Source organism: Epinephelus fuscoguttatus, linkage group LG3, assembly GCF_011397635.1.
Source record: "Epinephelus fuscoguttatus linkage group LG3, E.fuscoguttatus.final_Chr_v1".
NCBI classification, from domain to species: Eukaryota; Metazoa; Chordata; class Actinopteri; order Perciformes; family Serranidae; genus Epinephelus; species Epinephelus fuscoguttatus.
In genome coordinates this window covers 42,093,698-42,118,716 of record NC_064754.1, presented here as the reverse complement: position 1 = coordinate 42,118,716, position 25,019 = coordinate 42,093,698, and the positions used below count along the sequence as shown (strand labels likewise).

Below are 25,019 nucleotides of genomic sequence, written 5' to 3'. Positions count from 1 at the left end.
TGGCTTACAATGATCGTATGAGGTTGCTGCTTAAAGGTCCAAGAAGCTGCAGTGCAAGTCATATGTTTGCTAGTGTTAGGGTCCCTACCTGTGCTGCAGTGATACAGAATCTGATGTATAGATTCACAATGTACAGTATCGAACTCATTAAATTGTTTTATTTCATGTTTAATTAACCCAGCACTCAGCTCAGTCAGGTTCACATCTAAGATGTGGAGTCACTGGCGATCATGCCTGTACACTTGCGTGCGACTCTTATATTTTCTGTACATCACTGTTTTATTGTGTATTGTTGTTGTCTTTTTTTTCTTTTTTCTTAATTTTACTTGTGTATGCTGTTTGTCTTGCTCTTATGGTGCTATGGACCTCTCCTTGAGATGTGTTTTTAATAAAGTATTGAAAATTTACTTGTCAGAGGAGGGGGGTGGCTGGGGTGTGACTTTGTTTTGCTTTGTTGTTGTTGTTGTTGTTGTTTTCAGCCCTCCCTGAAGCTAGAAATATTTTTCCTTGAGCCTCCCTGAGTGACTGGCAGAAAATGCATGACCCTCCCTCCGCCATAAATTAGTTGTTAGATTTTTAAAACTTACCCTTTGATGTTTGACAGATAAAAATTTAAAGTTGAAGATAAAATCCTGGAGTTGAAAAAAGACCTGGTTTTTCATTCTTGTCATCCATGCTGGTTAATTACTATAAACACTTAATTCTGGGCTAAATTTTAAATTAGACTTAGAATAAAGTGATTTTGATGAAATGTCACTACAGAAGTAGTTGTCACACATGATGTGTCCAAAGACATTTGGAAATTTGAAACCCAACAATAACGATTTTTGTTTTTACAGTTTCTGGCAACAATAAACGATGTAATTTTTGTGGTTTTCAAAGAAAACATGCCCTCCAAACCCGCCTGTTTTCTTAAAAAATCTGCAGTAAAATAAATACTAAAATAGGCAAACATGAGAATGGACTCCATAACTGCAGAAAACATCTACTCAGAAGATGCAACGGTGACATGTGACGGGAAGTGTGAGGCTTTGTTCTGAATTATCACACCTGATCACAGTGGCAATGTAGACCCTGAATAATCCACCGTCAATCAGTCAAAGAGCATGAAATCCCTCCCTACCACAGGACCGAAATACCGCCTCTTCGATCTGCAATATAATCCCGACCTGTGAGAGGCGGCAGTGTGCGGCAAGGCATGCAGGCTGCCGGAATTACAAAAGGAGAAGAAGACCTGTGGTTCGTTTTGAAGTCGATCATCAGGAAGGTGAGACTTAAAGCGTTGTAACTTTTATTCCTTTTAGCATTTAACTGTCTTGAATACAGAGAGTATGTGTTGTTGTGACACTATAAATGTTAGCTTCAATAGTTACGTGTAAAGTAACTGTCTAACATATACACGGTGTATGGAGGCTAATGGTAACATGAACAGAAAACGCTAGCTTCACCGGTCCTATTAGTTCGAGCACAGAACAACTGAATGAACAATTCTGTGTGTTTAACGGAAACTACAGCGGCTAATTTCATTAATTGCAAGAAAAGGTTGTTGTATGTTTATGTGCTCGTGAATGGCTACAGCACTTTATACACAGTTCCCAGTTCATTAGGTACACAGCTCGGTTAGCTAAAACTAATACTAACGTTACTACTTTACTATTCTACATCAACAGTTAACGTCTGCCTGAAGGTTATTACAGCTGTTTATATCATAAGGTTATTTAACTTTGGTGTAATATTGGAGACTTAAGTGTGTGTTTCTGTTGAACTCTATCGTAGCATACTGGGTTTTTTTTTTTTTTACTAAGTACTACTACTTTTTTTAGTTGATGTAATTTCATGTATTTAAATGGAAAAAAATATAAGACAGTGCGTTTCTTGTGACTAATAAACAACAATTGTTTGTTCGTAACGTTACCAGACAAAATAGGAAATAAAAGTCAGAGCAAGATTCCAGGGTTGCATCTTAGGGCTGCAGCTAATAAATATTTTTAATTTTCTAATAATCTTAATTATTATTATATTTGATTTTAATACAACTGTTATGTAGTTATGATCCTCTTTTATCATGTGGTCTGTAACATGTCAGAACGTATTACAAAATGTCCATCACAATTTCTCAACACCTAAGGCAACATTATCACTTGTTTCTATTCACAATCATATAAAATGGAGAGAAGAAGCAGAAAGAGAAGCAAAAACAACAACAACAGAAAACCTTAAAGGAGCAATAAGCGAAATTCATCATTTCTAGATTGAAGGAATTAAAAAATCGTTATGTGAAGAACTAGAGGTGTAATTTCATCTGGAGTATAGCATGACCTCACACACCCTCTTTCTGTGTTGATCTCCAGCCCATTGTTTACAAGCCGGTCCGGCTGCACGTTCATGTGAAGCTCTTCTTCTCCTGGACAGGTACAACATAAAGTCAAATGTCTGTTTTAATTAGTGTCACAGTAACGTTAAGCACATGTCACTATGTCAGTTCAATTAAATTTAATGTTACAATCGTAGCACGGGTTAATGTCCAGAGCTTGAGTTATTAGCGGCTCTGTCCCAGCAATGGGTCAGTCGTTTTCAGTTGTGTTAGGTGAGTAGCCCGGCAGCCCAGCTAACATTTGCAATTAGCATTGTAAAATGTAGCCCGGCGGGCAGCCTGGCGGCTGTGTTTAGCTATTCCCCTGCCTACTTCAATGATGATGGTACCTGTTTGGATCCAACCGGAGCACCGAGCCCTGGTTTGTTATTCAGGTTAATGTGGGAAGAAGCAGCGGGTATATCGGGCAGCTGAGTGAAGCTGAGTGAAGCGGAGCCTGTGGAAGAAACGCCGGGACCGTCTGGATGTGATACATATTTGGTCAAATACTGAATTGGTGACACCCATCTTTGGTGCCCACCTTAAAACTGTGCTGATTGTATGGATCTTCTGTGTTGTCAGGGGATCAGTGGATGTGAAGAATCCATGTTTTCACAGACATGGAGAAACTTGACTGGTGTGCGGACGTGTACAACTCAGGGGCAGTAATTCAAGTTTAACGCTAGAATTTAAGAGGAGACTATTCTGACTCTATTCAGAATCTAGGTAACAAATGACAACTGAAGAAATCTTAAGGCAGTTCAGCTTTTCAGGGGCAGTGTGAAAGTTTAAAATGCCTTGACTCTCACAAGACACTTGACAGAAAAAATCAAATAATACATTGAAATCAAGGAATCCAAGGTTACTACAAGTAAAAGTATCAAACATTAACATTCCTCTAAAATGTTGTTTTCAACATTCTGACATACCATCTCCATCTCCATCGCTGATTTTCATTTCTTCTCAGTTACTGAGGTTATTATGTCTGTCTAATTCTGTTTTATTTTTCCTATGGCTAGGATTCTGACAAAAACAGCAAGTGATGGAGTTCCCTGAAGATTTCAACCAGCTTGAGCTTCTTAATTCACATGGACACTTGATCCCCCGGGGGGCCAGCAGCCTTTGGACTGGAAGCAAAGATGAGGAGGAAGAGGGGGACGAGGAGGAGGGGGACCGCAGTGAGGAGTGGTATCTAGAAAAAGAAGAAAGTCTCAAACACCAACCAAAGGTGCTCCTTCTGTGGGCAGCGGAAAACAATCGCGTAAGTGATGTTTTGTTCTGGCACCACCCTTTGAACTCAGACTTTACGTGTGTTGACTTTACTCCCACTAGTGGTAAACAGAGAATAAATGGGCATGAGTAGATTGAGATTACTGCTACAGAAACAACACATGCAGCTCATTATATGTAAGTAGTCCCATCTTTCAGGTCTGTTTGACCTCATCGTCAATATCTGTCCTTCAGTGAATATCTGTATGGAAATAAAAGAAGGAAATAATTGTAATTCTGGATAAGATAAGTGGATAAGATAGAGCATTACATTTCATGACCACAGCAGTCCATCTAGCATGTATGGGGAGACGTGTTGCTTCCCAAAAGTCCTCATACTGTCCAACGCACTTTAAATACCGAGAGGCAGGTAGACACACTATGACTGTTATGCCAATTATGAATATGATTTTGGTGAGATGAATGATTGGACCAAGTCAGACCAGGGCCCTATTTCAGAAAGCAGGATTAGTGAAAACTCTTGAGTATGTTGAGCCTGAGATGAGGGAAACTCCGTTTCAGAAAGCCAGCTCAGCGAAACCCTGAGTCAGTTACTATGGCAACTTACTCTGTGCACCTGCTGGTCTACCTGTTGGTAAATAAGGACAGGAACATAACTCAATAAATTGAGTATGGCTTTCATTAGAGGACCTTCTTTTATGTTTTAGCCTATTACACTGTGCAGCCTGATAGAATGCAATAATAAAAAGCATTTTCATTTCCTGTACAGCCTGTACTTGTACATATTTCAGTATCATGATGTGGATGAATATTACATCTGGCCTACACAATCCAAGTAGCATTTTAATAGGCCTAACTATCAGTAACTATTTTACACAACATAGTCATATGTTGTTGTTTTTTTAGGCAGTTGAAAAAAAACTTGTCACGTCCTTATTGCAATGAATTGTGCGTTATTAAATCAGTGATGTCTGCTGAAATCTGCACCCCAAGTGAACTGTGGACTGGTTGAATTGTGGATTTAGACAACCCTAAGCACTCCCGGACTTCCTGGGAACACTCCCATTAAGTCTGTATGTGTGGTGAAGTCCGGACATTTGGATTCCGTCAAACAGCTTTACTTGAAGTTTGCTTCATTTTACAGAGTTCACTCAACTTTTAATTGCCTCTGTCCTCGTTGCTCACCCAAACTATTTGTTTTGTTACAAGAACATGTGACGATTGGTTTTCTCGTAGGATTTGCAGGGGCATTGCTGACCTAGGGTTCCCATGGATCCTTCAAAAATCTGAAAAGGCATTTAATTAATTCATGTAAAAGTAAGGCCTTAATTGGTATTAAAATGTCTTAAATCCATCTCTTAAAAGTCTTAAAAATGCTAAGACTTGGGAAGTAAGATTTTATTAATGTTTTTTTTTCTGATGTTACATTGCAAAATCTCAAAATAATTGGTAACATCTATATATTTTTTTAAATTTTATTTTATCATTATTTCTTGCAATAATGTTGTGCAGATCAAGAAAGCAGAACCAAAAATGTTTTGTTTCTGGCCAAGTGCTCACAGCAGAGGACTCACTGTCTGCTAGCTAGCTGTCATGTACTCTGGCCAACACAGAAAGTGCACATTCCACAAAAAGTGGTGATTGAACAAAGACTTTGCCGTATGGGGAAAACCGGTAGAGTGCCTTGCATCCAGAGCTTGTTGTATAGTGTTGCAAAAAACAGTTTTAAACCCAGCACAATGGGAGTCAAGGCAGTGGAATCTAACACGCAGAATGGGAATAAGCAAAGTTGTCTTTCCATTTTTCATCTATTAAGCAATTTTATGAAACAAATGATTAATAAGAAAGAATCCTCAATTGCAGGGCTGGAGACTTCTTGTTTTTGTTTCCGTCAATAGACTGGTAACGTTAAGGGTGGGTATCATTTAAATTTATTAGAGTAGTGCTGATATCAGAACATTTTGAAAATTATGCACGTCTCATTCTACCTAATCTTTTTCAGAACAGAAGAAGCCAGACTCTCAAATCTTATTTTGTCTGAACACAAGTAGCTGAACAAGCACTTTGTCGCAGTAAAGTTAGTCTTGACAAGTCTAAAAAAAATCAGGGATTATCTGATGAAAGAATAAGTTAACAGAATTTAGATTCTGACCAGACATTAAATGCTGACTTTGGTTGATGATTATTTCCAAACTTGGTGCTTTAGACATATTTGTACGAAATCAGGGTTAATACCCTGCTCTAGTCATGCTGCATCTCCAGGGTTTGACCTTTTCAATAGTTACACTGGTGCGAACAGCACTCACACCTCTGTTGTTCCTGTGTTCTTACAAAATGTTCTTACCTCTAAGTGAGGTAACAATTATAGATGTGTCCTCCTCTGTATTTATTTATTTATTTTTTTCCACGCCTCTTAAACACACTGCAAATATGCAGTTTGTGTTGGTAGGTCGTTCTGAGTGGAAGCTCTATTTGTCAGAACACCAGCTCCCTGTCATCTTCCTCCTCCTCATCATCAGCACTATGGCTCTGCCGTCTCTCTCTTCTCCTTGTTTTTCTTGTTAAAACCTTTACTTAAACTGTGACATCCACCTCTGACTGGGCATGTGTTAAAGTTGAATTTGCATTTGTCCATTACTATAACAAATCTGATGCAGGGGTGCATTCTCTCTGGGCTGGGAGGAAACACATACTTACACACATGGCCATAGTCAGGACTGCTGCTGTATGAATACAGAACCCTCTGACAGCACTAACCTCTGAGTTGTGTGGAGGAAGCTGATCTTAATTGAGAGGAACATTTATTTTTTAGCTTGGGAGGTCACCTCACATGAATGCAATTAGTGATCACTAAAACAGAGTAAGTGATTACTGCAATTAGGCCTCTCACCTTGTAGTGCCATGGCATTTTTGTTGTCAAAGAGCTATGTGGAATATTTGTGCGTGAAAGATCACACAAATATTTTCAGCCTGCAGCTGAACATGTAAGACTCCCTCTCTCTCTACGTGTAAAGACTACTCTTCTGATTTTTCGATCCTATCCCTATAGCCCAGAAGATACCTAATCCAGCATATAATCTGAATATAACAAATATTTTAAACACCAGTAATACTGATGTAACTGCAGAAAACACCAGTTAATTAAAAAACAAAACAAATAATGGAAAGCATATACTGTTCGATTTTAGCCTGTGTCTGACCTCAGTTTTGAGCTGCACAACTAGTTTTAGAGTCGGACCAAATTTCAGCTTTGTTGGCATTGTTTGCCGTGCAGTGTACAGGAGGAGGAGAGGGCCAGTCATAGCCTGATCAGCTGCTTTCTACTGGTGCTGGACATTCGGACATATTTCTGGCATGTCAGAATTTTTTGTCGGCCATCGTTAGGCTGACGTGCAGTTTTTGCAGAGCCCAGTCAATTCCCCAAAGTCTCATTCAGTCAATCGTACGGTGTGGTCGATACCCAGTTAGTTTGTTGGTGCTGACTTGCTAAATAATCTTTATGCAGTGGGAGTTTAGATTAAACAAACATTTAAAAAAATGGGCTAACATTGTGCAATGTGTGCCCAGCTTAAGTCAGCCCAGCAGATGTGAGTGCATATTGATCTGTTATGGTGGCAAATACTGTAGATACACTTCATAGTGTAGATAGTGTGGTTTCCTTTGGTAAATCGGGTGCAATGAGCTGTTATAATAATTAGAATACAATTCCAAATCCAAAAAAGTTGGGACGCTGTGTAAAAAGCAAATAAAAACAGAAAGCAGTGACTTGCAGATCCTTTTTGACCTGTATTCAATGAATGCAGTCCACAAGATATTTAATGTTAAGACTAACTTCATTGTTTTTTGTAAATACACACTAATTCTTAATTTGATGCCCACAACATGGTGAGACAGGGGTGTGTTTACAACTGTGTAACATCACTTTTCCATTAAACAACACTCAGGAAGTGTTTGGGAAGTGAGGACACTAATTGTTTAAGTTTTAAAAGTGAAATTCTTTCCTATTCGTGCTTGATCTAAGTCTTCAGTGACTTAAAAGTCTCGGGTCTCCATTTTTGTATTTTGCAGTTCATAATGCGCAAAACATTTGCAGTGACAGGCAGGTCTCGTGCCTGCACTCTTTTACTACGAAGCCACACCTCACTCTGAAAACACTATGTATCAAATATCAATATCAGTATTAAATAAAACTTTTTTTTTTTTTTTTTTACTAAATACTTCTATATACATATTGTAACGATATTGCAGGGTTGTGTATTGGTACTTTCACAAAATATTTACACAATAAGATTTCTGATAAATAATAAGTGGTGTAGATAGAATGACTCAGTATATAAAGGCAAACATCTCAGACAACATCGAGCCTCATATTACAGTATTGATATATTATTAATATCTTGCTTAGCCCTAATTGAATGAGTGAGCTCACCAATAAAGGATTTCCTGTAACTCCCCCACTGCTGTCCTCACACTTTCTGTGTTATGACCAGAGTGTGTAAACAGCATGCAATTATTAAATACTGTCACTAAGATGGATGTTGTATGTGTGCCGGCTTTTTTATATTATCAATTTATTATGTTTTAATAAAGTGCAATTTTAGCCTAATAAATATGCCTGTGAGAGGCTGGCTGCTGTGAATGCTGATAAGGAATAAAGTACGCAGTGTTGCTTCATTAAGTGGACTTCTTACAGTGAAGTATTTACGTCAGAGTAGTATTTATAAAGGGTTGCTCTCTGCAAAGAGAAAAATTTTAGCAATGAGTCACAAGTCGAAAGCACACATTTTGTGTCTATCTTGCGCTAATGTGATTACAAGAACTAGCACATGTTCAACACAACGCTGGATGATAAATCTCAGAATTTCTCATAGACCAGTGTGACATGTTCTAATGTCTCTTATTTTCTTCTTTAATTATTTATTTTTGTCAGACCAACAGTCAAAAAACACAAAGATAGAATAATATCAAACAGCAAGAAGCTAAGATGGGTTTGAGTTTTGACTGAAAAATGATGTAGGACATAATGCGATAATAATGTAGAAGTAGGAGCCAGGTGGTTAAAAAGAAGAAGAGTTTTCCCCAAGTGGTCTGTGCAGGGTTTTGATTTGCCAGGTTTACTTTCATGGTTGTGTTTGTTAAGAAAATTTGAAATTTATTAACACATTAAAATGGTTGAACAGAACACGACTGATATTATTTGTTAGACCTTTTCTTTTGTCTTCTCTCAGCCAGGGATTTGGTATTCCTTTTGAAGGCATTTCCTTGTATTGAAGAGTCAAAACTGCGACTTTTTAAAATTTGATATAGCGAAAAGCACTAAGACACAGTTTGGCTGCTAATTTATTTCTTCCGTCAAAAATATGGAAATCATCAATAAGTTCCAAACGTTTCTTGCTCTCTGATAATAAGGTTGAAAGAGATAGAGGTTGAAAGGTTGAAAAACCTACTGTTTGTTGTTTTATTTTTTTATTTTTAATTCATACTAAGAATTTTAAGTTGAGTGTTTATGCACAGCAGAAGTCCTGTTTTACATCTGTAATCTTTACACAACAGGAATATTATGCCAGTATTTGTAAACTTCTCAGGAAAAACTTCCAAAGAAGATCAAGTTGTGCCATTAAATTAAAATAAAGATTAAACCTTTTGTTCAAGCGGAACTAGTCAGAAATAAAATACTATTGTATGCAGAGTATACCACTGTCCCTTGCAGCAAAGTCAACATTTAGTTGTAAATAAATGCATTAATTAGGCTGAAGAATGGAAAAGCTGCGTGACACTGCACCCCACAAGGCAATACATGGCACAGAGGGAACAGTTGAATAAGAGGGAACACATTAAATGAACCCTGAAACCTCTCAAAGGCATTAAGGCCACGGAAAACACTATGCACCATGTGGGTAATCAAACAATGCTTCACTTAAGGGAAATAAAAATCTGCCCTAACCTAATTTAATCACATTTAATTATGCACACAGTAGCTCTGTTGCCATGTAACCATTTTCAAAACACAAAACATGAATTGAACAAATTAATTGCACAGGGATAAAAAAAAAATAAGGTAATGTATCTCTTTGCCACAAGCACTAAGTGTGTGATAAGCACTAGAGTAGTCTTGTGTGTGTGATGTCTGTTTAGTTTTGTGCTATTTGGTGTCAGTCTGTGCTTTGTGATAATTTCAGGTGTGGTGACTTTGCATTTAGATTAATTTAAACCCACTGATGACTTCAAATCACTGATTAGGTACAGTATGTTTTTCCTCTTAATCAAGGAAGTCCTTTAATTATAGTTTTTACTCATTGTGTCTGTCTAGTGAGCCACTAATATAACTCTAACATACTCATAGGGGTTTCAGCGTCTGATTAAATGGAGTCCAGGCAGCATGTGAGGCGACAGAACTGACTCTGAATCTCTGTCAGCCCACAATCAAATAGTAGCATGTGGTGGAGCTGTTCTTTTAACCTTTAATTGTTTCATCCTCTCCCAGCTTTTAGATTAGCACTTTGATGATTTTGGACATAAAGATGAGTTTACTAGACGTGGCTACTTCAACTCAGCCTGTGAAAACAGTTGTATAATGTGCTGTGTGGTTCTGGATCTTTGTCAAGTCTGAGAATTCAATTTCCGCTTAGGCGCAGAGGCGAATGCAGTAACCGTGACCTGCAAACTGGGAATTTAAAGTCTCACAAACATGGGCATACACCAGTGAGTGAAGATCTAATGATAGATGCTATTGAGTTGCACTATTTTTTTGGCCACAGTTAAAGAGGGATATTTCCACATACATTAAGACCTGTCATATCTGTCAACTGATGGGAAACAAACCACTAGATATTCATCTGCATATCCTCTGCGTATCTCTGCCAGATCTGTGGTTAAGGCTCTCATTCAGTTCATGTCTGTATTTGTGGTTCCCAAAGTAATTCCGGGTGACCAGGATCCAACTTTACACCTTGACTGTTTGAGCAGGTTCTTAAACAGCTCCAGGTCAAACATCACAAGTCTTAAGTTTATCATCCTCAGAGTCAAGGTGCACTTGAGCGATTTCATCAGCAGTTGAAAACTCTGATATGTGCTTATTGTACTGAGCTAAAAGCTGACTGGGAGGAGGGGCTGCCTTGGCTTTTATTGGCGGCTAGGGAGATTGTGCAAGAAAGTACTGGTTTCAGCCCCAGTGACCTTGTCTTCAGGCACAAAGTGTGTGGCCCGCTGGCCATTGTACAAGATAAATGGAAGTCCCTTAAACCTGAGAAAAGTCTGATAAACGATGTGAATGGGTTTAAGCAAAGGCTTTATTAGGCAGATGAACTGGCTAAAGAAAACTGGAAACTTGCTCAGGGAAATATGAAGCGACTGTATGATCGCAAGGTTGAACAACACAAATATGGCACAGGTGATCAAGTTCTGGTGTTGTTGCCAGTAGTTGAGTCAGCCTTTCAAGCAAAATATTTTGGTCCTTGTCTTGTGTCAAGTATCAGAGCTCAATTACGTGGTTTCTATGCCTGAGTAAAGAAAGGCAACCAAAATATGTTATGTAAATTTACTGAAACCATATCATGTTCTTGTTTCTGATACAAATGAGTCTGTGTCAGGTGGTGATTCCTCATTTCTTGTTGTTGTAGACCCAGATCCTTCTCTGGGTGTGGCAGTTTCGGAGGAGGAAGAAGGTGTTCTGAACTATGGAGTGTTGCAACCTCGCCTAAAAAACTCAGAGGCTTTGGGTAACATCCACACATTGTTGGGTCATTTGGATGAGTCTCAGCATTTTGATATTGGTGATACTCAGCCCATTAAGCAGCGTTTCTATCGAATGTCTCCTGAAAAACAAGAAATATTAGAGTCTGAAGTTAAGTACATGCTGGATAATGGATTGGCAGAGCCATCTTCCTCTGCTTGGGCTTCTCCTTGTTTGCTGGTTAAAAAGCCAGATGCTTCTTTCAGGCCTTGCACAGATTTTCGCAAGGTTAATGCAATTACAAAACCAGATTCCAACCTGATACCTCGGATGGAAGATTGTGTAGATCAAGTTAGGGCTGCAAAGTATGTAAGCAAGTTTGATCTCTTGAAATGGTACTGGCAAGTTCCCCTTTCGAAGCGAGCACAAGAGATTTGCTCGTTCATCACTCCATCTGGTCTCCATAGTTACACAGTGATGCCACTGGGGTTGTGTAATGCACCGGTAACGTTCTAGAGACTCATGAATAAAGTTGTGTCTGGTTTACAGGGTTGTACAGTATACTTAGATGATGTTGTTATCTACAGTGACACGTGGGAAGAGCACTTCAACAGAATAAAGGCACTGTTTGTGAGACTGGTTTGGGCACAGTTAACTGTAAACCTAGCTAAATGTGAGTTTGCCAGAGCCACTGTGACATATATGGGAAAAGTGGTGGGGCAAGGCGAAGTGCAGCTAGTGGATGCTAAAGTTTTAGCCATTGAGTCTTATTCAACCCCTTCCACCAAAAAAGAATTAATACGCTTTCTTGGTATGATTGGCTATTACTGCAGTTTTTGTGCTGCTTTTTCTTCTGTTGTGGTGCTACTTACAAACTTACTCTAGTCTGGGGTCAAGTTCATGTGGTTCCCTGAATGACAGACTGCCTTTGACAAGGTTAAGACATTGTTGTACGCTGCATCGGTGCTTGCTGTTCCTAAGTTAGGAGAACCATTCCAACTTCAAGTTGATGCCAGTAATGATGGTGCTGTTTTGATGCAAGCAGATGTAAATGGGGTAGTTAGACCTGTCAGCTATTTTTCCAGAAAGTTCAACTCTATTGGACATATGCCATATTACAGGCACTGCTAATCTTGTTGCTGATGCTTTGTCGCGTGCCCCTTTGCCTTAAGATTTCTGTGCAACCAATCCTTCAAAGGTTTTCTTGTTCCTCTGTGGATTGTGACATAACTTTGTTAATTCTGAAAATTTTCTAGGCTGCAGGGGTGTGTGACAGCCGTCTTACCTTCCTGCTTGGGCTGTCCTTTCCCTTTAAAGGTGCAGACACACCAAACCGACATCAAAGAACTAGGTAAAAGCCAACTGTTGCGTCGTCTACGTCGCCTCACGTCGCCCTGTGTTTCATTTGAACACACTAGACGGACTACATCCGACGGCCAAGTAGCACATACGTTCTGCGCATGCGCCAGAGAGAGCGGAGTGAGAGAGTGGTACATCCTGTCAGCCAAGGGGTTTCCTATCTGTGCAGCCAAGCAACGCAGCACTTCCACGAACTATTACATCCAGATGGTCCTGGTGTTTCCTCCACAGGCTCCACTTTAGCTGCCCGATAAACCCGCTGCTTCTTCCCACTTTAATCTGATTAACAAACCAGGGCTTGGTGCTCTGGTTGGATCCAAACGGAGAGCCGGAGCTAGCTCAGAGACTAGTGGAGGCTAACTGGCTGTGCCTCCCTTGAGCCAGGCTGTGACAAGTTGTAAGTAAATGCATTAATTAGGCTGAAGAATGGAAAAGCTGCATGACACTGCACCCCACAAGGCACCCTACATGGCACAGAGGGAACAGTTGAATAAGAGGGAACACATTAAATGAACCCTGAAACCTCTCAAAGGCATTAAGGCCACGGAAAACACTACGTACCATGTGGGTTATCAAACAGTGCTTCACTTAAGGGAAAAAAAATCTGCCCCAACCTAATTTAATCACATTTAATTATGCACACAATAGCTCTGTTGCCACATATCTATTTTCAAAACACAAAACATGAATTGAACAAATTAATTGCACAGGGATAAAAAAAAAAAGATGGTAATGTATCTCTTTGCAACAGTGAAAACAGTTGTATAATGTGCATTATACTAGTATACTGCATATATTATTTTCGACCGAGTAATTTGATTGGACGAGAGGCATTCTGTGAGTGCTGATATAGAGTACAACATCACTGGGACTTGTAACAGTAAAATCACTCCGCTCACAGGTGTTATAAATATAAATACAACTGTTAATTAACCAACTGTCACACTCGCTACATTGATGCAAACTGACACTATAGCTATACAGTATATATACTGAATTATCAATGATCATCTGATGAGGTACTGATGAGGATGAGGATGAGGGAGAGTGGAAGCTGAATGCGGCCGTGCCAACATCCAGGTTTGCCAATGTTTAATCAGCCGAACTGGACGAAATTACACAGTTGCAGATCAATATAAATACAAAGTAGCTTGTGAGTGCCTGGCATGTGTGCTGCGTTGCCTGGCAGAACTTTTTTTTTTTTTTTTTGCGGAGCTACATAACATACTTAAATAATTTATTTCATCACCTTTTGTTAACATTTCCTTACTCCTCAGCCTCATGCCTATGACCGAATCACAGCCGTGACGATCTACAGTACATCATCACTCCCTCTTCTGTGATATTGCTTAAAGGAGCTATATGTAAGAAATCTAAAGCAAATAGTCATAAAATCCTCCTAATATGTCACAGAGACTAAGGAATAATGTTCATATAACATACTGATCTCACTGCTGCTGCTGCTGGGGGGCTGAAAAACATGGACTAACAACAAGTGAAGATGTAATGGTAGATGCTATTGAGTTGCACGATGGGTAATCTGGGATCCAGGGTACTAAAATGCCCTGCATGCTGCATCAGTGTTGACCATTTGAAAATCTGTCTCTTTCAAGTCCCCCAACTTTATTTAAGTGCAATACTAAATTGCTGGAGTGCCCCTTTAAGTGCTGGCAGACGAGGTAGAGTACCTTTTTAATTTGGATTCAGCAATAATGAGCCCCCGTTGTGAAATAAGTGTTCATTAGTCTGTGTTGTTCTCTATAATGCTGAAATTCGGTAGAAGTGGCATGTACTGTTTTGCATGCTGAATGCAAATGCAGAGAAAGCAGCTCAAGCCAACACTGCTGATCAGCTGTGGAGCACAAGATATAAACAGTCCTCGGGTCTGCTCATCAAACAGTTTCTCTAAAGTACCACTAGTGGATAGAAAAATCCACAGGTTACATTTCAAAGTTTTCAGGACGCTTGGTTGTGGAGGATACAGTAGCTTGAATGTTTACGTACGGCACTTCAAATGTAGCTCCTGCCATCTGCTGAAGGAGGATGAGGCTTAGGCTGTGCAGAAGATCAATAAATATCACAACTCGTTCTTTCCCTAAGCCACAACAGAGAATCCAAGCTGCTGTCTTTATATACCCTGGAAATCCAGAGTTCTCGTGAGGGCATAATTTGAATTTACTCAGCGAGTCACTCTGGCAATCAGTAATCATGCTCATTTCAAAGTAACACGTTAGAGTACTTTGATTACTTTTTGCAGTAACGAGTAACCTAACGCGTTAGTTTGCTGTTTGAGTAATCACATACTTCAGTACATTTTCAAACAAGACATCAGTTACTTCCGTTACTTTAAGCACGCTGGTCCTTCAGCTCTGAAACAGCAACGACTGTCTTTTGGTTCTAATAACGGAGATAACGTTAAATCTGTCAGTCTGAAAGAAGCCACGGAGCTTGCGGCTCGCTACGTGGTTGGAGAAATGCTGCCGTTGTCTACAGTGGAGTCTAAATAGGTGGAGTAGGACTCACTGACAGACATATTTCAGACTCAGGACTTGCGTTATGCCTGGTACACACTATATGACTTTTCTGCCCATTCTGAAAGTCACAATGTCACATTACACGATTGTGGAGTCATAAAATCATGCCGTGACTTGGCTGACAGACATGACACACTACACGATGGTACTTACCAATTATCCCCAGTCGTCAGTGTGTCTGTTCATGTGCCAGCCGACATGTTGTTGTAGTCACCTAAAAGCGTCAGCAGATGGCAGGAGCTTCATTTGAAGTACTGTACGTAAACATTCAAGCTACTGTATCCTCCACAACCAAGTTCCTACAAATGTTTCAGAATAAAAGCCTATTTAGAAAATGGAGGGATTCTCTCAGCCGAGGTTATAAGGGGCTTTTAATTTCAAAGTGTTGAGTTTGAAATGACGGCGCGATATGTTAACTTTATAAAGACAACGGGAGCGGATAAAAAGTAAAAATATCAAAACACAGAGGGATTACTAAATAACGGACCGTCTATAATGTAGTTTGTTTCAAATGAAGCTGGGAGCCTCTGCAGTTGTGGTGAGTAAAAGCCCCACCGCTATTTGTTAATGTTATTACTTTATGTCCGACCGTGAGGATGTACCATTGTTTGCTAGCTTAATGCTAATGACAGTAACGTTAACTCAGCGGGTTGACAGAGTGCCTCTGCTGTTTCACACCATCATTTCCCCCTTTTACTCTGTGTGGTAACATCCCTAGAGAAAATATTAAAAACGCTGGGGTGTTGTTGTCATACAGTTGTCTGCGGCAGCAGATCGTTGTGTGTTTCTACTGGTCAAAGTGACGGCTGTGTTGGGAGAATTGGATCTCAGTGAAGGGCAAGTGGTCCATAACTTTAATTTTGGAGACAAAAAATGTAGGCTTAGCGCCCTGTGGTCCATTGCCCAATAGGAAATGTAGAATACTCAAAAGTACTTTAAAAGTGCTTGAGTTACTTTTCTCAGGGAGTAACGTTGGAAGTACTTTAAATGTACTTGAGTTACTTTACTCAGGGAGTAACGCAGTAAAGTAATTGGTTACTTTTAAAAAAAGTAATGCAGTAAAGTACTTACTTACTTTTAAAGTAACCCTTTCCCAACTCTGCTCCATACCATCACAGATGCTGGCATTTGAACTTTGTGGTGTTAACAATCTGAATGGTCCTTTTCCTCTTAAGCTCTGAAGAAACAACATCCATGATTTCCAAAATCAATTTGAAATGTGGACTCTTCAAGCCACAGCTCATTTTAAACATTATGTCAGTCCAACTTAATTCAGTAGTATAAATGCCCAAGGATACTTCCGAAGATACTTGAAAGGATACTTCGACATGCAGGAGCTGGGGATTGAGCCACCAATCTTCCCATTATGGGATAAACAACTCTACCTCCTGAGCTACAGCCACCCTAACACAAACGTGAGCCGTATTTTAGCTTGACCATTTATTTCATGGATGGCAGCTGGGCTCTGAAGAGTAAATGGGTGGAAACAGCATGTTTTCCAGAGGATCACACGGGGAGTCAATGGTTCAAGGCTTGACTGATGACTGGTCTATTGGAGTCAACAACCAGGTGTGAATCACCACTAGCAGCGGAGAGAATATAGTGAAACCCACCTCACTTAATGACTGGACTCAGCTGCAATGTTTTGGCCACTGCTTGCATTCAGCTACTGGTGAGTAGCATTAGTATTTAACTATTTCATAGTAATCCCCACATAGTTTCTCAGAGTTGTGTTAGCAGCAGTAATAATGTTAAACAGACTAATAGTGGCACCACAAATTTACAAGTCTGTACACTCATTACACACAAAAACACACATTTCAATAAAAAAAGAACCACTCATAAAATGGAAATGAATATTAATTGATTTTTAGTGCAAGGTTTCATCCAGGTACATCATATATTGCTTTTCAATACAACATTATTTTGTAAAGCAGCAAGTATTTCAGAATTACTGTGCATTTTTGTTGCATGATTCATAGTATTACCTTGCTGTCTATGTTTATAGTTGTGTTCATTATTGATCTTCTATTTCTTTTCTCAGGTGCAGGAGGGAAGAACAGTTTTGTAGGAAGAGCTGTTGGTGTGTGTAAAAAGTGGGGGCAGTATTTTTACATTCATGGGAAAAAGAGAGCGATCTGGCCACAGCTCAGAAACAGCTCGATCTCCCCAAACATCAGCTTGTCACTGAGTCACCGACCAGATGGGGCTCACACCAGAAGATGATAGCAAGAGTGCTGGAATAACAAAACGCCATTGCTGAAGTCCTGGCTTCAGACAGAAAGACTCAACACCGGGGGCCTATTGCACAAAACTAGGATAAAGGATTAAGCCGGGATATCTTGGTTATTCTGGCTCAACTTAACCGTGATCCGGTTGCACAACAGCGGGATATGTTATGACATAAGTTACCATGGAGATTTATTCTGTGGAGCTAGCCTGCTCCAGACCAGGCTAAGTTCCAGGATCTGTTTAATCTCATCCCTTATCTCAGTCAGCAGTCACCACAAACGGAAACCAATAGTTATTCCACTGCCCACTGCACATTGTTATCACATTCAACCAGACCCACTGTCATTATTTAAACATTTGTGAATCAATAATCAATCAATTAATTGTAATCATTTTAGATAAATGATGATTTTAGATGATTTTGCAATCATTAGATAATTTACAGTTTCCCATAGACTATATATATATATATATATATATATATATACACATCCCATATAAACATAAATACACATCAAAGAGTAACATGATGTTCCTTTATTGAATAAGGATAAATCAAAGCAAGTAAACCATCAGCTCCTTTCAAAACTGAAGTCACACAGTGATTGTACAAGATAGAAAGCACGGAATCAAAGCATATTACACAACACAAGAATAAATACACATTCAAAGGTCTGTATATGATACACCCCACATGTCTGCACACTGAAGTAAATGCAGGACAAATCCATACACAGCAAATGAACAGACAAATGAATGGATGCAGTAGCCTCCCTGCAAGCTTGTATACACACAGTATACAGCATAAACAACATAAGATGCCAAATCAGTTTAAATTGAATTAAAAACAAAAACACAAATTCCTTTGCCACTGCAGGACATATTTAACTGAAATTTAAAGCATGCATGTTAACTAAAATAATTTAACACATATTGGTCCCTGACCAGCCGACCACTGTCATCATCAGGGAAGATGGCAGGATCTCCTTCCTCAAGCAGGCCACAGTGATGTCACATGCCCTCAAAGGGCTGACGCTTAAGTGGTGAAGACAGTGAAAGCGTGCCTTCAGGAGGCCAAAGGTCATTTCGATCCTGGCCCTTGTCCTGGCATGGGCATGATTATAGGCCTGCTGTGCTTCCTGAGGGTCTGTGTATGGTGTGAGGAGAAAAGGCCCCCAGCAACACACCAGAGAATTCACCTGTCAATACAAAATCTCATCATCACAACCTCATAAATAGAGTGGCATTCTTGACACAGCCATGATGTAAAAAGTGGTTATTAACAGAGGTTGTGTGGCTCACCTTGTGATAGGTGCCGATAGATTCCAGAGGTCCGAAAGACTCGGGAGTCATGGACTGACCCGGGCCACTTTGCCACAACATTGCTGATCAGATAGTCAGCATTGCAGACCATCTGAAATTCTAAGATGAAGACTATTAAACCAATCAATGCACATCACAAGCAATGCACAGTGTTCATTGATCGACAATATCAAAATGTCATGTACACCTGAACATTAATGCTGTGAAAGGATTTCCTATTCACAAAATCGGGGGATATTTTTACATATATATATATATATATATATATATATATATATATATATATATATATATAGTGTGTGTGTGTGTATATGTGTGTGTGTGTATATATATATATATATATATATATATATATATATATATATATATATATATATATATATATATATATATTCTTATGATCAATCAGCATGCACATGCATGCACACACACACACACACACACACACACACAGTTGCATACATATAATGAAACAGCAGAGGAGCATGAGGAACAAAGATAAGATAAGATAAGGTAGGATAAGAGGAACTTTATTTATCCCAAAGGGAAATTCAATCAAGTCAGTGAGCTCATCTCTTTATCAAAGAGTTATACAGTCTGATGGAGTTACATTTACACAATTTCACTCACATCTGCAGTCAATTTCAGTTACAATTTCAACTGATTCATAATCAGAGTACAACTATGTTTTCGGAGATGTTAATTAACTATTTGGATTTTAATTGATGGTTTCAGCAGAGCAGTGAGTGTATTTGTGCACTACGTACGCATTCAGGCGGTCTGCAACTTTGCCACGCTTTCTCTCGTTGTTTTATAACTGTGGCGGTGTTGCCTTTCTTTATGATTTGGTCCTTTACCTCTTCATAAGCCTCCATGAGGATTTCTGCCTCCGACGGGGAAAAGTACGCCGCTCTTGTTGCCATGGTGAATCGGTGAATCTGTGATCGATGGCGGGGTCTATTTGAGGAAGCTGCGTGCGTGCACTGATCCAGGATTGGTTTCACCTGGCTTGATGAATCCGTGTCTGCTCATCCTGGCTTGGTCATTGTGCAACCAGTAAAGCCTGGACGCTCTTGTTTTGGATTTGTTGAACCCAGCTCAGTCATTTATTCTGGATGTCTGAATCCTACTTTTGTGCAACGGGCCCCTGGTGCCAATGTGGCAAAACATTCATGTCGTTTAGTCTATGGATGAAGCTCTGTGTTTTCTACCGGGATTCACAGATTCCCTTTCTGGAGTCACTGATGATCTGCTTGTTATGTCTGTCCAAGATTCAAGGCTCTGTACATCAAACCAGACAAGATAGAAGCCATTGAAACAATGGCATTGTCTGAAACGATGGATGATGACTACAGCCAATCCCAGGCAGAGGCTTCATTTGGAACAGAGGGAGCAGGTGCAGAGGTGGTGGTGGTGGTGCTGCTGCACCAAGTCTGCCACTGGTTATGAAGAAGCAAAGAAAATCTCTGGGTAGTTTCTTCAAAAAGCAAACCCTCAATGGAGATGCGTCGCCTCTCACCGAAAGGTAGAAAGTAGATGGCAAGCTGGGAAGCTACCTGATATGTCCTGATGCAGACAGGGAGTCTGAACCCCTGGAGTGGTGGAGGCTACATGAGTACAACTTCAAAAGAGAGAGCCAACTTGCAAAGAAATATTTGTGCATCCAGACCACCAGCATTCCATCTGACAGTGCAGCGTTAAACCAGAGACGGTGAACAAACCTGTCTTCACTGCTCACAATTTGAAATGAAGCTGTGAATAATTGTGAAGTTCTCGAGAGTTATATCATGTTTGTGTACTGCTCTGAGAAGTCATTTTCTTTTAATGTTTTTAGTACTGTACATCTTGATGTTGGGCCACATGAAGTCAAATACAATTTTCTAAGTTACATTAGTTTACATTTGATTTAATTTTGTTTACTGAGTTTAAGAGGTTTTTATATTTGTCACATCATACAGATGTTAGGTTTATTTGCCTCAGAGTTTACTCAGATTTTCTACATTTACAAAACACTGCAAACATTTAATTTACTAAGTTCAGAAATGTCTTTAATGTTTATCTAATGCATCTTATTGATGCAAGGTCACTCTACCTCAAAGTTGAATTTGATTTTGTAAGTAACATTACAGTTTACGTCAGGGCTGCACAATTAATCAAATATTAATCACCATCATGATTTTGGCTTGCTGCAATGAAATGATCAACTAAAATATTAACATTTGAAATGTGTGCTCCACTCATAAAATCCACTGCATATCAAATCAAGTGCTTCCTAACATAACAGCAGCCTTCAATTTTGAAAAGCTGTTATGTCACCCTGTCGTAGCAGCCCATGAAAAAACTTTCCTCATTGCTCCAACCACAGATGGGCATTCCTGTTGGTGTTGGTGTCCTTGTCCAGCATCAACTTTATATACTTTTAGAAATTTATAGCAGTGATGCTGCAGCATGTCACAGTACCATGCCCGCTGTAAAAAAAAAAAAAAAAAAAAAAAAAAAAAAAGATACATGCAGTGGATACATATCCATGGAAGATGTCTTAAATTCAGCAGCAGAGGAACCTTATTTTAAGTCTTATTTTGATGCAAAGATTAATCTAGCACAATTGCTACATTTGATAAATGCTTTTACATTGCAAACATTTTGTAACATTTTATTGACTGAGTGCAAGAAATTATTTATTTATTGCATCTTACTAATGTTAGGTGAATTTATCTTCAACTTGATTTTGCTTTGCTTTTTCAACATGAGATCATTTTTAACCTTAATGTATGTTTGTTTTGTGTACATTTTTTCATTGTTAACATTAAAATGATAACCCTTGTGCTTGGATGATTAATGTGTTTAAATTCAAAATAAAGTGGTCAAATTAAACCTTTTTTCATCCTGGTCATAATTAAGAAAAGGTCATTAAATTACCAATAATCATCAATATCGACCCATATCAAAAATGTTTATCATATCATTTTTGGCCACATCACCTAGGAATTCACCAGTTTACCTGTGCAATGTTCCAAACTGTTTTTTTCTTAGCATTTCACAACTGTCCCAGTCGTCTGTTGCCCTGTCCCAATTTGTTTTTGGAATTGGAATTGTATTCTGATTATTAAATCAAGTAAAACATATCATATATGATTAGTTTGTCGTTTTCTAAACCTCTGTATGTCTTAATTTCCTCCCAGGTTTCAACTATCCACAGGTTATTGACTGCTGACCCATTGCTGGTGAACTGCTGTGATGAGGACGGATACACACCACTGCATCGTGCAGCGTATAATGGCCACGTTGATGTGGTTTCCGCTTTGATCGCTGCCGGGTCTAAGGTTAACCCTCGGACCATTGACGGCTGGACGCCCCTTCACAGTGCCTGCCGGTGGAGCCGCGTTGCCGTGGCGAGTTTTCTCCTGCAACATGGAGCTAAACTGAACGCCCAGACCAACGGTGGGCTCACGCCACTACACCTGGCCGCTTCCAACACCACCCCCTTCAGAACAGACTCTCCTCACACATTAGAGCTCCTCCTCTCTCAGCGACACCTGAAGCCGGAGCTCCGCAGCAGCAGCGGGGAGACGGCCAGTGAGGTGGCCCGACGTACTGGCCCACATCATGCCCTGTTTGAGATGGTAGAAGACTGTGTCAATGTGATACCCATCTCATGAATATAAAATCCCGGGTTCAGATGTTCTTACTCTCGTCTTGTCTTTGCCAGGAAAAAGGACAGCAGGTATATGAAAATTAATGATGTTATACATTCAAGACATGAACTTCCATCACATTAGTTGCCATACATTACTTGGACTTGTATTTATACCAAGCGGCAACCTCCAGGCCTGAAAGATGAAGTCAACATGCGAGTGCCAAAAAATGCTGTGTTTTTTTTGTTTTGTTTTGTTTTTTTGAACAACCAGTTGAGGCTGGCTCTAGAAGTTAGTCAATCCCTACAGAGACCCGTGTGAAAATACTCAACTTTACAGAAGAAATAAACATGTTTACATCCTGGTACAAAAGCAGTTTTGGTCCCATAGCTAATTTCCTTGTCCATGACAGCTGTACAGGGTTAGAATTTTTATACAACTCACCCTTTCCAATGTTATCCAGGCTTAAAGTTAAGCATAATTACAGGTGTAGATGCTTTGAGTGACACACGGGTACCATCTGTTGAGAAGTCACCACACAGTAACAACATTTGTTAGATTATCCCACCTGGCATTGGATGTCAATAGTACCTGGGAAAGACTTAAAATTTTGGTTGAAAATTGGGTTGGCAGTATTTTAAATGTCTAACAATGGTAGGCTTTCACGTTGTATGGAAGATAACATCATGACGATTTGTAAACAGGTTTTGACATGATAGATGACACTGACATGAGACATTTGGAAGACGTTGGATTTGGTGACTTAATAACAACTTCAAACCAACAAAATATCAAAACAAAGTATAACATCATCTATCGTTAGCATTCTACAAATTTTTCACCTAAAGTTACAGCCTAAACGAGACCAAGTGGTATATACAGTAACAATAACAAATAGTTCTCAATGAAGGCTCAGTCACGGAGGACACTCAGCGACCTCCTCCCCCCACTCGTCTTGCACCTGGCCCAGGCCCAGCTGGTTCCTGCGTGGCAAAAGAAGAAAGGTGGAGTGACTTTGCAGAGGAGCTGTGGATTATGATTATTCTGCACAGCATGCATGGGAATTAAATAGAATATATTTGAATGCATTTCTTGCTTTTACCTTGATGGTGTGAATAAATAACTAAATCTGTCGCTACGCTGTTCCCCAGTACAAATCCAAAGTTCAGTGTTTCAAGGTTAGTCTGTCAAGGCGAGTATTCCCGCTCACTGAAAGTGTTTGGGGTGGCATTGCTATCGTTTTCTGAATGTGGAACCTAATTTGTAAATGATCTCTTCACTGATGACCTAAGTTAATCTATGAATAACCTGTTTTTAGTCCAATGAGGCAAATGAACCAGAGGTTACGCGACATATGTAGCAATTACACACCTCAAGAAACCTTCTGAAGCACTTAAGGCACATCTTAGTGGAGGCGAGTTTCTTTTGTCAAAGAGTGCTAATGCTGTTGGATTTACAAAAAGGAACTTTAACAAATGTTTATAAGTCAATGACACACAGTTTCAATGCCACATTTTCTAAAGCACACAGAGTTGTGTTTTTGTTGAAGGAGTCCTTAAAGGACAACTTCAGTATTTTTCAACCTGGGCCCTATTTCCCCATGTGTATGTGTGCGTATGATTCATAGTTACAACTCGTTCTAAAATTGGTTCAGTATTGAGGGAGGCAGATGCAGCCAGGAGCCGCGAAACGAGCTAAAACGGTAACGGGGGCAAATGAGTCCCGTATAAGTTTGCGCATTAAAAGTGCTTTTTTTCACCACTGACCGGTTCAGATCACCAGTGCTATCTCTGTAAATAGCATACTAGCCTTTCCCTTACCTTAGCACAACTAGCCACAACTTCAGCATCTCGCCGTCCGACAAAGGCAGCCTATGAAAGCTGTATGGGGTGTTGCGTGACATCCTGTTCTTGCGTTTGGGAAAAAGGCGCGCTTATTTGAGCACTCCAAAAACTCCGGTAACACTCCAGGGGGTAGCACGTAAAAGACTCTGTCCTCTGACTCTTCTAGCGTAACACACACTTCATACACACATACTCACTTACAGTACCCAGCGGGGCAGCCCTCCTCCTCTCTGCTCCAACACTGACTGACAGCTGACTCCACTCATACCACACTCACCACTGCCCCAGGGTCGCTACAATATGCTATTCCTGGCTGCATCCGCCTCCCTCAATACTGAACCAATTTTAGAATGATTTGTACCCATGAATCATACGCACACATATACATGGGGAAATAGAGCCCAGGTTGAAAAATACCGACGTTATCCTTTAAGGCTGACCTGAGGTTATTATCCACAGTAAGCAGCTGTGTAAAAGTAAAAGCCTTTAACACTGAAGTATGCTGAGGTGTGTGTGTGTGTGTGTGTGTGTGTGTGTGTGTGTGTGTGTGTGTGTGTGTTAAAACTGGTATAGTGAATGTTTTTAACGCATTCCTTGAACTTGAAATTGTATTTTCTCTTTTCATCAGTTGAAAATGTTGAAAATAGTGAGAAGTGCCACAGCTCAGAGTGACACTATCACAATGCTTGTTTTGTCCAACCAAGTGTACAGATACCAAAACTAATACAATTAAATTAAACATTTTCGCAAAATTAAACAGAAAATCATAACATCCTCACAAGCTGCATCATTAAATGTTTTTGCAGGTAAAATGACTATGATTATCAAAATAGTTGC

General features: G+C 39.7%; 1 protein-coding gene across 2 annotated transcripts; it reads left to right on the top strand.

Moving 5' to 3' along the window:
• The first annotated feature begins 1,194 nt into the window (after positions 1-1,194).
• Positions 1,195-24,740, top strand: ankrd49 (ankyrin repeat domain 49). 2 transcript variants are annotated; one of them, XM_049572279.1, is made up of 4 exons: positions 1,195-1,267; positions 2,352-2,412; positions 3,373-3,614; positions 21,886-24,740. In XM_049572279.1, the coding sequence occupies exons 3-4, from the start codon at positions 3,396-3,398 to the stop codon at positions 22,360-22,362; spliced, it is 696 nt and encodes a 231-aa protein (XP_049428236.1). In that variant the 5' UTR covers positions 1,195-1,267; positions 2,352-2,412; positions 3,373-3,395; the 3' UTR covers positions 22,363-24,740. The 2 variants fall into 2 exon arrangements, with proteins under 2 accessions (XP_049428236.1, XP_049428237.1); XM_049572280.1 differs by lacking the exon at positions 2,352-2,412 and having other exon boundaries at positions 1,223-1,267.
• The last annotated feature ends 279 nt before the right edge of the window (positions 24,741-25,019 follow it).

Bases quoted from the DNA above. Each gene is read 5' to 3' on its own strand.
- ankrd49 (XM_049572279.1), top strand. From the start codon at position 3,396: ATGGAGTTCCCTGAAGATTTCAACCAGCTTGAGCTTCTTAATTCACAT. The intron at 3,615-21,885 runs GTAAGTGATGTT...ATTTCCTCCCAG, and splicing joins GGGCAGCGGAAAACAATCGC to GTTTCAACTATCCACAGGTT.